The sequence below is a fragment of the Benincasa hispida genome, chromosome 10, assembly GCF_027475165.1.
Source record: "Benincasa hispida cultivar pf3 chromosome 10, pf3_genome.v1.1, whole genome shotgun sequence".
NCBI lineage: Eukaryota > Viridiplantae > Streptophyta > Magnoliopsida > Cucurbitales > Cucurbitaceae > Benincasa > Benincasa hispida.
The window spans coordinates 44028271-44042283 of record NC_143487.1 but is presented as its reverse complement, the minus strand read 5'-3'; the positions used below and the strand labels follow the sequence as shown (position 1 = coordinate 44042283).

Sequence of the window (14013 nt, the reverse complement as noted above, 5' to 3'; positions counted from 1 at the left end):
AGTATGAGATGACTATTTTGTTTTGGTGTTATGGAAAGAAAGAATGATCATTATAAGGCCATTTGGCGTTAGTTTAATTCATGGAAGGAATGTTAGAAACGAACATATATTTCTGTTCAGGAATATTGAAACCTAATAGAACTATGAAGTGTTATGTACTTATGACATGAAAGAAAGAAATGAATGTATTTGGTTAAACTATAGAATAAGGTAGGTGAATTGGAAATTCACTGAGGAATAATATTAAGTTTTGCATTACGAGAATAAAACTAGTGGTGCTACAAGGAACTTTATCACAAGGCACACGTTCTTAGTTACAAGATTAAAGTTTCTTTACAAGATAAAAAAGAGGTGAAGAAGAGACTATAAATTATATTAAGGATTACTAGATATTCAAGTCAAAATGTTCCAAGAAATTTTTTGAAAGGATTAATAGGTCATGATCACTTTCATGGTATTGAAGTTGGTGGAACGAGTAATGTATGGTGTTTTGGTTCTTTATGTAGCATGTCTAAAAGGAAGAAGAATTACTAGGAGTATAAAGCGATATCATGAGGAACTGTATACAAGACTTAGGTAAGATGAATTGGTCAAGGAATGCCAAGATGGTTGAAATTATAGTTGCCTTTAGATGGGAAAAATCGAGTTATTGGATTGAAAATTCTTAAGGTGCTTGGGTTTGAACTATGTGTTTGTCGCAATGAAAATGTTCAAGTTTAATTAACTATACCAAGAGGAAGGATAAACATTTTGAAGTTTAAAAGCAATGTTATCTTGTGGGGATACCCTACTAAAGTTCCAAGTTTGGAATGGAATTTTAGATTTATGGAAAAGGTTATAAAGGGTTATATGTCTTGGTTTAGGGATTATGTTTCCCTCTTGAAGTGAAAAGTGCACCTTCAAGTGGTTGGGTTAAGCAAGGATAAATATGAAAAAAAATAAAAGTATTGTAATTCTAATGTTTTAGTCACAATTTTCTCAATGAAAAATATTCAAGTATTTGCTTTAGTATGCATATATGGCTAAAAAAGTTATCATATGAGATCTATAAATTTTGAGTATATATTAGAATGCACTATAAAAAAAAATTAAAGGAAAAAAGAAATTAATTTCAGAGCTGTAAATGAGAAAAAATGACTAATTTTGAGAGAGCTGAAATCACGTAACACCATTAGAAAAAAACTTGACCAAAATAGTTGAAAATTAGATATTGTTTTTCTTCTCCATACAGAAGCTCTTGAGGATCTCTCCACAAAGGTTTTTTTTTTCTTTGTTGTTTTCTTGACAACGAAATTTCCATGCAAATCTTCAACCAATTTGTTTCTCAATGAAGAAGATGGAAGATGATCATCAGAAGAAGAACATCATCATGTTTCTAAGTCTTGTTTTCAAGCTTTCATCCATCATCTCTTGATCAAACTCACAATCTTTTCAAACACCAAAATTAATGTCTTTGGTGAATCCCTCTGCTGGACGTGCATTCATATGGATCGTCACTTGCTTTCTCTTCTTCTCCATTATCAGCGGCGGCGGCTGTCTTTTGATGTACATGATCCTCCCTGAGACCGAAACCACTGCCTGGCTACCCGTCGCCGGTTTGTCCTTGGTCTGTCTCCCTTGGTTCTTTTGGCTCTTAACTTTCTTCTACAGAGTCATCTCTCGTGCATGTGGTTTTAGAGTCTCCATTGGTATTGGCGTAGATGTCGGGGCCGATAACGCAAATGCCAATAATAACAATAATAACAATAATGCATCTGCTGAATCCCCTCGACACGATGGGGGAGATCGAGTTGATGAGGAGGACGACGACAATGGTGATCAAAGGCGAAGCAATTCGTCATCCAACAACTCGATAGCGTCTCGTGAGAGTGAAATGCCATTAGCCATAACAATGGGGTCGTAAAGCTAACTAAATAATTGAGTTCCACTGAAGAAGGGTTTGGTTATTCAATATGGAGGAAGAATTTGAGTCGAATGAATCAAGAAAGTTGAATGAATCTCCTACTAGAATTTGAGTCGTTTCCTCCATTTAAAAAAGAACATCGATCTTTGTTGATCTTTTTCATGAGTGTATATATGATAGCAATGTCGTCCATGTGCGTTGGTCTGAATGTAAGAAAAGATCTATCCTCGATCGAGCATCAATGGTGGTCGATATACTTGCAAATTCGACCTGTTTTTCTCAAATGATGCATATGACAGGATTATAGGATATAGCTAGATGGTCAATGGTTTTAATTTCTTGTCTTCAAAGTCCCTGTAATAGTTGAAATTTTACTTGTTAATTTATAGTGATTGCATATTTTAACCCATATACCAGTGCTTCTACTTTTGAAATTATGATCTTTAACCACCCAAGTTTTGTTCTTAGATACCAAAACAAATTCCTTTTACAGCATCATTACTGAATGCATCTTTTTTCTTCTTCGCTGTAGATAGTTTAGCTCGTCTCGATTTTTCTAGTCGAGTCGAAACCAAAACCAACATAAATACAAGGGGGATATGCAAAATCGAGCTGCCTCAAAATAATTGTGTTTAGTCATGAGTTAAATTGAGGAAAGGGAATTTGATCTAATAACAACAAATTTTATTACTAATTAAACATAACTTCAATTAAAAGATCATATTTGAAAAGAATGGGCGATGGGGGTGGGAAAATTACTAAAAACAAGCTAAAACAACAAATTGAGACAAGCAAAAGCATCGGGCTGGGAGAGGATAGGTGGAAAAGACATGAAAAAAAATTGTGTCGCATTGGCCCATCTCATTGAGTCAGGGATAAGCCGCCACTGGAATAGGAGGGTCATCCCTAACCCCGATGGCACTTGAAAAGCTGTTAGTAGGTCACCAGAAGGTTATATTTCAATGGTTTGTTGGGGTGTGTCATGAATCATATAACCGCGACCGGTCATCCGTCCAAAATAAACTCGAAAAACAATCCTAGTAGTTCATCATAAGATATAATAAAATCCAAACTTATTCCTCTACTAACCCTGTCATTAAACCAATGGGAGTAACATTGATTCCGAAATGCAGGCATTGAAGTGATGGTTTCAGTTTAGAGAAAAAAACAGCAAGAACTGATACAAAGTCAATCCGAAAACACATGAATGACAAACAGATGAATTGATAGATAGACATTTGAAGAAGTTACAGCCTATAAAGAGAAACAAAGCCTCTAATCACTCAAATTATATTAAATTTGGGCAAATCGTTTCCTTGTATTCAAGTTTATCAGTGGGAAACTAAGAACAGCGACTAGCATTCCAACAAAAGTCATTGTAAAACATTATTCTTTTGTTTCCTAAATTTGCATTGCACATTTGATTTTGAACTAGAATAGAGCATTGTATTTGTCAACAAAGGAAATGGGATTCCTACCAATCAAAACCTAACAGCAGAACAAATGAGATATAAAATCTAACCAATATATTCGCAAGAAGAAGAAGATATTCAAAATCTGGCTACTGCTTGGAAGAAGATGGATTTTTATGAACTGAATTTGCTGATTGTTTGGCGGAAGATTGTTCTGCTTCATAACGCTGTCGAAGCTTCTCCTGTAAAACGCGTACTCTGTCTTCCGTCTTCCGAAGCTTTCTCCATCTATAACCAGTCCAAAGAGCGAATCCGCCATAGACAACAATGTATGATCCCCATACATAAGGATATGTTTCAGCATTCTCTTTGATTTCTCTGTACTTTTCTTCCAATTTACCCAAAAAACCAATCGAACTAGCAACACCATATAACTTATCTTCTTCCTTCTCCTCCTCGATTTCCACCATTGCGATTGCCGCTTCTGTTCCCAACGAATCAGTGCAATCTCATAACAAAAGATTAAGCAGCACAATTGAAGAAATAACTGAAAATTTTGAAGAATCGTGTGGAGGCCCAGTCTGAGGCTGTGCCGAAAATGGAAGAAATGGTGGAAACAGAGATGAAAAATAAGAACTAGGGTTTTGTCCTATGTGAATTGACAAAATTAACCCCACATAAAATATCTCTCTATAAAAAACGAAGTATTTTTTCAACATTTTGACCACTAACCTTTATTATTGTGTTGTTAGATGGCATGGTTTTCGAATAACCTAAACAACCTCTATTATTCAATTTTGTTAGGTTGGGATGAGTTTAAAAAAATTTAGATTCACCTAACCAAATCTAAATAATTTTTCTTTGTTTAAAATAATTATTAGTCATATGTTATATATACCTTTATGTTTTTTTAATTAAAAAGAAAAAATAAGTTATAACTCAACAACCCAATCCAATAATTTTAAGGATTGGAAACTTTATTTGAGTTTTTTTTTTTTTTTTGTAGCAATTGGAATTTTTGGTTACTTCAAAAAATATCCCAATCCAACCCAAATACATCCCTATTTGAGAGTAGAAGTGTACATGGTTCGGGTTGGGTTAGGTTGAAGGTGTTTTTAGGACGTCAGAAAGTTCAGGTTAGAACCCAAAGAACCCAAATAAAGTCTATGACCCAACCCAATCCAATCCTTAAAATTCGGGTTGGGTTGAGTTGATGAGTCATAACTTGTTTTTTGTTTTTAATTCAAAATATATAAATTTATATACAACAGATAACTAATAACTAAAATCTCACAAAATTCAAATGTTAAATACCAAATATCTAAGATATTTATTGTAAACTTCAAATAAAGACAAATATCATAACAATTTTAAAAGAAATATATTTAAAATTTATAAATTAATCAATACAAAGTAATTAAATTTTAAATAAAGAGAAATATATATAGTATATTTTATTTATATATATATAATTTGGGTCGGGTTGGGTCAATCCAATTTTTTTAGCCAACCACGACCTATCCCAACTCAACAAAAATAGAAAAAGTTTAACCCAACTTAACCCAAAAACAAATCTAACCCAACTTAATTCAGGTAGTCTGGGTTGTTCGATTTGTCGGGTTATTTAAACACCCCTATTTGAGAGTGGATCTAAAGTTTTAATCTTTTTTCGGACATGTTTGGTAAGAAATAAAACAAATTTTTGAAAATCTTCCAGAAGACAAAAAAAAAGAAGTGATAAAACTCGAGATTTTCAAATTCAAATTAAGAGAAGACGAAAAACAAAAAGCTCAAATTAATTTTTTTTTACTCCAACAAAATATTTGTAAATATTTTCTCTAAATAATATATTAATGAAAACTTTCAATTTCTTTTTCTTTTTCTTTTTTATTTTTTACAAGAAAAAAACTCTTACATTACCAAATTGTGGTATTTAAAGATGCGATTATCATTATATTTTAGCAAAATTACTTGTTTGATTCCTAAATTTTGAAGAATAGACGTACTTGATTCCTTCCTTATATTCAAATTCATCATTTAATCGAGTTTTCGAGAATAGATTTAAATATTCCACTAACAAAATTATTTAACTTAAACAGAAAATTGATTATAAGATGACTTGAAAAGAAATGATATATATATATATATATATATATGGGGAAAATTTCTAGTGTTGATTTGTTAATTTATTTAATATTTATTACATCAGCTCCACATAATTCTTAAAAACTCTTTATATGGAAGCAATAAATGGAGATAGTATGGAAAATCCTATACTACTATATTAGAAAATTGGTTTAATTAAGTAAACTAATACATTTAGGGACAAGAAGATTTGAACCACAATCGTGACGCTAAACTAATAAATTTAATTTTAACCATTATTATTTTTCTTTTCAATTCTTGTTTTAAATTAAGTTTATGAAAATTCTTTTCACCTTGTTTTCTTTTTTTACTCTCACTTTTTTAAAAAAAATTAAAATCTTATCCAAAATAATTCATAAACAAAAATTAATACAAGCTTATGAGAACTTTATTTTATAAAGAATAAAAAAACATTATATATAAAATTCAAATAAAATTATTTTGAAAGTATACTAAATAAAGAAATAGGTTTGTACAGTTTTAAATTATGAATGTAATAACAATGTACTTTATAATTAATTAGTAGAAATACAATGATTTATACTTTTCATTTTACACTTATAAACTTCCAACTAAAGAAAAGCAACAGAGAGAAACGATATCCAAAACCATAAAGTAAGGCCAACATCAACAACTTAGAGCAAAATCAATATTAGTGATCAACAAACAAAACCTACAAATAAATTCTATTTCAAAACTTTGAACTATTTAATGGTTACAAGTTGTTGTTAGATTTGATAAAATACTCATAATTTCATAATCAAACTGATCATTCACTTGAGTATTAAAAGCATCATTGGACAAAGTCATTTGAGAATTTGAAGCACAAGCCATCATCGTTTGATCATCTGTCAGTTGCATTTGTATGTATGATAGCGAGAGAACTGATTGTGTAGCAAGAGGAAGTCCGTAATGCATCGAGTGACTTTGTGTGTTGTCCATAACCATCCCATTTGCTGGAGTTTCTTAGGTAAATATAAAGAATTATATTTATTAATGTCTTGTATATGCTTGGTAGATTTTGATCAGTAATTAATATATGTGTTATATTAATAAAGTTGAAAATCAATTTGCATTGAGCATGACACATCTATAGTTTAATATAATTGTTATATTAAAGTCATGAAATGCATGTAATATGATTTTCTTGTTAATTAGAATTTGATTGTTACTCAAGTAAACCATAGAAAACATGTTTGCAGGGCTATTAATTAATTTTGTAATAGTTATAAAATTGATAATAGTAATCGTCAACCTATAATAAAGAGTTGCATTCAAAATTAGAGTATTAGGGAATTGGATTTAATTTTAAAATGTTTAAAATTAATCTAGACCTTAGATCACATTAATTTTAATAAGATTATAATTACTTCCTATTTGTTTTAATAGATTTAAAATATGACTAATAGGACAATCATGACTATAGGTTATAAGGAAACTCTAAGTTTTGTCTAGGTTGGGGGTTCTTAAGATGACAATTTACAGAACACCTCCTATCAGGGAACTAACTTAAAACTTGAATTGAATTAACCTTAATCTTGTTAGCATGCAATGCCATTAGGTTAATTAAATGGTTCAATTCACCTAGAACATTATTTTAAAGACCTTATTTTAAGAGTTATAGTAGGTACAGACTTAGACAGATTCATTAGCCATAATTTAACTAAGTACAATAAAACCCTAAAATAGTATAATACTTTAGTGGGAGAAAATTAGTCTATGGGATATATCAATTTTTAGCTCTCACGTCTCTAAGAGTTCACATCGTGAGATCCATACTTGGCTTCATGTCGCCCTGGGTGCGGCCCACCCTTTATAAAGTGTTTACATGGGTCAATACCACAATGAATAGGGAAAGTATTCATAGTAAGTGGGAGAAGGACGTGTGTCAACATATCTTATGGTCTCTTCCATTAGGTTGCACATTGAGATTCTTATGGTCCACATGTGTATCGTCCTGGAGCAACCATCCTTTCAGAGGGTCTGATCATAGGATTCAAAACAACGCAAGCTCTAGTAATGGATAGGGTTACTTAGGTTAATCTTCAATAGTTGTTTTCCCTTACGATAGCCAGTTGAAGCATACCTCTGGGATCCGAAAATGGGAGGGTCACAATTATAGGATGAATTAAGCTAGTTAATGAATCCTTGACTAAAAAATAGTAGCTAAAAACTATAGGAATAAGAGTTATTCTAGTATTAGTAATTAGCTAAGATTGTTTCAATTTAGGGGAATGATAGTTTTCTGAAGTACCGTTGCAAAAACTAAATCAATAGTTAGGGATTTGTGATTGACTATTTTGGCTGAATTGATTGGATATATATTTTTTTATAATGGGTTAAGAAAAATATAACTAATACGGTCAATTGTTTGTTATTCGATTCAACATATCTTTCACAATAATGTCTTGCTTAAGAACGAAAAACTAACTAGAGAAATTTATGTGACTTGGAAATCTAACTTGAATATGATTCTAGTTATAGATGATCTATGATTCTTCTTAATGGAGGAATGTCCTCTAATCCCCACACGTAATGCATCCCAAGTGGCAAGGGATGCTTATGACTGCTAGACGAAGACCAATGACAAGGCCCGAGTCTATATCTTGGCAAGTCTTTCTGACGTTCTTACCAAGAAACACGAGGCCATGATCACGACACATCAGATCATGAAGTCGCTTCAAGAGATGTTTGGACAACCGTCCTCTCAGATCCGATATGAGTTTAGCCAATTAATCTGTGAGTCTTTAGTGGAGTGTACCAACTGTTAACGAATATTGATTAACTTGGTTAATGAGTTTAGTCAATTAATCTCATATCGTTGGAACTCCTGATCTACAAGTCCACTAGGTCTCTTGTTAGCTCACTAGAGGATATTTAAGAGAGATGATTTGAATTGTTCAAATTAATTTGAGGAAATCATATATATAATTGATTATGGATATGATCTATAATTCAAATTAAATTGAAAAGAAATATTTGAATAAGATTCAATTAATTAATTCAAGTGAATTAGATTTACAGAGAATTAATTAATAGAGAGGTATTGCACGTATACATACAATGTTTATGATAATTAAATATATATACATTAAATTGGATTTAATGTATAAATAGTTATTTCATTAATGTGCAAATTAAATTAATAAGTGTTATTTAATTGTACTAATTAGTGTTAATTAATTAATTAATTGTGGAAAAGGGAAATAGAAAAAGGATTAAGAAAATGGTTTGACCGTTATCTATATAATGACTTCCCTACGGCCCCTTTAGGAGACATTGATGACAATACACAACACACAAGTGTTATTATGCAAAATTTTCCTTAAGCCACAAAGAAAATCCTCCCTACTCTCAAATCTCCTCCCCTCTTCCAATAGTTGGATACCACTTATTCCTCTATTAAAATCATAGAGAATAACGAGGTTACTCTCGTGTGTTCGAGATTGTTCAAGAAATTGTTCGTGATCAAGATTGTTGGAACTTCGAGAGGATTGTTCATGAAGCTTGGGAATCTACAAAGGTAAGAACGGTTCTAATCCTTTCCCAAAACATGTTAATTTACATGTTTATATTCTCTTTTAGTATAATGAATTTGTTTATGTAAAAATCGAAGGGATGCAAGACGTTCTCTCACAACGCTTCTGTAGGATTTGATCCCTTCAGATTGGTTATATCCATGGACACAGAAATATATCTACAGTGCAACTAATAGAGTGCTTGATAGTTAATGAATATTGATTAATTTAATTTAAGAGTTTAATTATTAATCTCATATCATTGGAGCTTCTAATATGTAGGTTTATAAGATCCTTTGTTAGCTCACTGAAAACAAAAAAGAATGATTTGAATTGTTCAAATCAATTGATGGAATAATATCAATGAGATTAATATGATATGGTTAATTATAGATCTAGTCTATAATTAAGAAAGATATATTTAAATATGATTCAATATTAAATTCTTATGAATTTGATTCATAAAGAATTAATTAATTTTGAAAGGTGGAGACAAATAAACATATGATATTAAATTAGCCAGAGTAATTTTGGAAAGCTATAGAGAAAGTCTCGATATAGGTTCATCGTTTTGCCCGAATTAGGGCAAGGGGATTTCATCAAATGAAATCCTAGTTTCCAAATCATTTTTCTCTAAAAGTTTTCTCGTCTCCACTCTTCTCTCCTTGGTTCCTAGAAAATAATAAGATTCACTTACGGTGGTGTCTATTGTTCATTGTAGAATCGTTCTAGAGAAGATGACGAGGAAATCGTGAAGAGTACAAGAATCGATAAAGGTAAGTGATATTCTTCTTCTCTTTTTCTCTTCTCTCTTCTAAGCATGTTGATCTACAAGTTTGTTTTGTTCTGTTTAGTTGCTGTTTTGTTTCAATTTAAATCGAAAAGGCGAAATGCAAGGCATTCACACGTTTCTACTAGAAATTTGATCCCTTCACGTAGCTCCTCGATTATGAGGATTTTGTTCATTTTTCCCAATTTCTTAAACCCAAGAGGATTGTTTTTCCATTTAATATGAACTGCAAATATCTTTTCTCTGCCGCCTCTTGCTTCTTGTTTCTATATTTATATTTAGGTATTCATCTAGGATTTTTTTAAACCTTTTTTCCTATGTTTATGGCGTTCTTACGTGGAATTTGATTTTTTACTCTTTTTTGCTTCTCTATCATGGGTTTGCTTTGTTGAGTTTAGGTTGAGATTTTGGATGAATTTATGATATTATCTCTTTCTTTCTCATTCAGATTCACCATTCATTATGTTCATGATTAACCAAGATGTTGGGTCAAGAGTAGTGTGGATGTACTGTTTATGCTCCTAAACTGTTTGATGAAATGCCTCACAAAGCCCTGGAGTTACAACTCAAGAATGTTCGTTTATTTTATTGCTTCTGCTTCAGTTTTCCTTCCCATTGCTTCTGCTTCAGTTTTCTTGTGTAGTTGCCAAGGAACTTCAAACTCTATATGAGTCTATGAGATTCAATTTTTTGAATAAGCTAATATTTTTCGGGCTACATGACCTATAAGCTTGCATTTTAATTTATCTATTTTATGTTCATATGTGTCTATATATGCTGTAAAGATTACACGTGAAGAAGTGATTGTTTTGAGTTGTGGCTTTTGCAAAAGTTGAATTGTCTATGTTTGGGCGGTTTACTTTTGACAGAGACAGTTGGCAAGGATTTCAATGATGAAGAAGAAACGTTCATTCTTTGGATGCTTCAGACTTTGTACACAGTGAAATCTAAGGTTTTCTTTCTTATATAATCATTTATTTACTATCTTGAGAAATTACACAAAGCTGTGCTACAAAGACCAAAAAGACCAACCTTTTATTACAGTGAGGATCCCTGCTAACTTGTTTTTTCATTGCATTTTTTGATGTTTACTTCTGATTTTGCTAGATGCATTACCAAAACATGAAGAAATATTTTAGTCAGAGTATAGTTACCTAGCCCTATATGTGCATTTTCGTGTCTCTTGAATAATTTATGACAACAATGGAGCACTGCACTCGTTAATTTTTTAGGTTAGCATTTTTGTGTCCCGTGATGATGGTATTTATCAGGTTAGCATTATATCTGTATAATTTGATTGGAATACGTGGTGTTTATCATTTGAAATGTGGGCGACTTGTCTGCGATTGCTTTCAATAGATTATTTTCTAAACACGATCAAATATTTTCCTTATCATCTTGAAGTAGAGTTAAGTTTAATGATGAGTGATACAAATTCTAATTTATGAAAATTTACCTTTGTTTCTAGCTTATGCATGTAGGTTTCTTTTTCTTTATGTTTCTCTAAAAGAAGGATCCTGATGAATGTAATATCAATAACATATTACTAACAATCTATAAAGTCTAGTACAACTACCTTTATTTGCTTTGAAAAAACTGAGATTTGTGAGAGGTTTAACTAATTGGCATTATTTGTTTTATTGGGGTTATATTAGTTGAAGGGAGTGACTGAGGTGGCTGTCAACCAATTTGAGATTAGTTTATTTTTCATTCTAATGTCCCTAAGTTTATGTCTTCAATTGAAATTGATTATGTTACTATACCCATCTTTTTAATGTACACATTCCCCCTCTCATCTAAGGCCCCCTCTTCATTTCATTTCCATTTAAAATTTAATTATTAGATTCATGAATTCGATTCTAAGTTCATTAAATATGAAAAGTTTGATTAAATTTGATGTTCAAGTTTAATTCATTTTACCTAAAACTAGTAGTGCTCTCTTCTCTTATGAGTCAAACAATCCTTATTAAATTTGATCAAGGATTTCTAGTTGAAATGAAGAAGGTATACAAGGAGGTGAAGGTAATTATTGATGGAAAACAGTTGCTATATGGAATTACCTAAGGTTTGTAGGCTTTTTTATATTTTTCTTCGCTATTTTTTTTTTTTTTTTTTTTTTGTGTTCTCATCCCCCTAACCTTCTTTTGAGTGTGTATTTTATTAAAGAAAGTAAAAACAAAAATAAAAGAAGAAAGGGAATCAAAAGAAAGAAGGCAAAAGAGGAAGGTAAAATGACAAGAGAGAGTGAGTTGTGTTCTTGTAACTTTTGGTTGTTGTTTCTTCATTTTTCTTGGGCAATATTGTATGCAAACCAAAGTTAAGTGGACTTGTTTAAGTTTATGTAGTAATGACTCATATGGAAAACGACTTTTATGTCTATTCATCTTTTGGTGGTTTGCAATATATTTGTTGAGGTTGATCGACTTACATGATGTGGACGATTGAGATATATATATATATATATATATATATATTTTGACATTGCAACTTTTTTTTTAAATGTTTTTTGTCTTCACTAATTACCACTACTATAGTGCATGAATTGATTTTTTTTTTTCGTGTTAGTGTTTCAGGTGATTAGGAACAATAGTGTGGTCACAATTGAAGCACTTGAACATATTGTAGTGGTCACCACCACTACATGTTGTAGTGGTGGTAGATTTGTTGGTATTTGGTATAAGTCTTGCCGATTTATTTCATAGATGAAGTTTACACTTTCATAATTGTGGCATTGGAGGTAGGGAAGACATATATTTTGTATAAATGTTTTGTTCTTTAGAATAAATTGACATAGTTCATCATTTTGAAGATATTTCTAACATATGATGGGGACATATAGTTTGTAATTTTGAAATAGTTCGATACGTAGTTTGACAATTTTGATGATATTATTGGTGGATATATCTAGTAATCTTGGATGTATTGGTGCTAGCTAATTTCATATGAGTGATTTGTTGTTTTTTTTGTTTGTGTATAAAGTATAAATTAGGTACCGTGAGTGTAAATGCAAATTTCAGATTAAAAAAGTTTGTTTGTGGTCGATTACTGGATGTATATAAGGGATCACAATGACCCAATTTTTCTTTTTAAATTTGTATATTTGATAGACAATGAACGTCAAGAAAAGTGTATAGTTGACGCTTAAAAACCGTCAATAAAACATCTCTTTGACATGCAAGAGACGTCAACAAAAAGGATTTTCTTGACGTTCTTTTTAATAGTTGGTGGGCAAAAAATATCAATATTACCTTATTGTGATGTTCAAAACGTATCAACAAAAGTGTTTTTCTTGATTTTTTTTCATCATATAAAAACGTATTAACCTTTCTGATGATTAAAAACATCAAGAAATGATTTTTGGTATTTTTTTGACAATTTCTTGATGGTCAGGCTTTCTTGATATTGACTTTATTAACATTTTGACCATCAAAGTAGACTTTTTTTTTTAAAAAAAAAAAAAAAAAAAAAAAGAACTTTTTTTGTCAATCAACAAATACCAAATTTGTAGTAGTATTATGTTTGGATATCTGGTGGTTTATTATTATATTATTAATGTTAATTAAGTTCCCTAAGTGGGATGATCATCTAGCCCATCTATTAGAAGATCAATGATATATTTTAATGGTAGAATTGGATTTGAAGCTAGAGATGACAGATAGAAGGATCGAAATGGTGGCAGAGAATGTTGAGGAGGGGATGTCGGTGGAGAGTAGCCAAATCTTAAATGCAAACTTGAAGCATAGGCAAGTAATGGTATTTGATTTGAGAGGAAAGTTATGGGATGTTTGGAAGGTGATCAATAGAGCAAACACAAGCCATAATGTCATTCCATCACCAAAATCACCAACTTCAAACAATGGCACAAAGTCTTCAAATGGATAATGAGGATGAGAATTTGTCTCGATCCTATTTGAGACAAATGGGTCATGACATGGAATAATAGCTGCTTCTAAAATCATCTTAATTTTTATAATGATCCAGTAAATAGGATGGTTACGGACAACGACTCACAAAGTTACTCAATGTGCCATCATGGACTTCTTTTTGCTACACAATCAATTCTCTCCCACTATCATACATACAAATGCAATTGACAAATGGTCAAACGATGCTGACTTGTACTTCAAATTCCCAAATAGCTTTATCCAATAACGTTTCTATTCAAGTGAGTGACACTCTCTTACTACAATTATGAATATTTTATCAAGCCTAACAACTTGTAAGCCATCAATTAGTTCAAGGCTT

At 31.3% G+C, this 14013-nt stretch overlaps 2 protein-coding genes and 1 long non-coding RNA gene across 3 annotated transcripts; 2 read left to right on the top strand and 1 right to left on the bottom strand.

Annotated features, from left to right (window-relative positions):
* The first annotated feature begins 1133 nt into the window (after positions 1-1133).
* On the top strand, positions 1134-3883 carry LOC120087896 (Putative membrane lipoprotein). Its single transcript, XM_039044905.2, has one exon. The coding sequence runs from the start codon at positions 1448-1450 to the stop codon at positions 1901-1903; it is 456 nt and encodes a 151-aa protein (XP_038900833.1). The 5' UTR covers positions 1134-1447; the 3' UTR covers positions 1904-3883.
* On the bottom strand, positions 3161-3930 carry LOC120087898 (uncharacterized). Its single transcript, XM_039044906.2, has one exon. It carries the CDS (start codon positions 3783-3785, stop codon positions 3465-3467), a length of 321 nt encoding a protein of 106 aa, XP_038900834.1. The 5' UTR covers positions 3786-3930; the 3' UTR covers positions 3161-3464.
* Positions 3931-9503: 5573 nt separating this feature from the next.
* Positions 9504-13241, top strand: LOC120088718 (uncharacterized). Its single transcript, XR_005485010.2, has 4 exons — positions 9504-9754; positions 10217-10342; positions 10638-10720; positions 12334-13241. It is a non-coding gene; the product is annotated as an uncharacterized LOC120088718 (long non-coding RNA).
* The last annotated feature ends 772 nt before the right edge of the window (positions 13242-14013 follow it).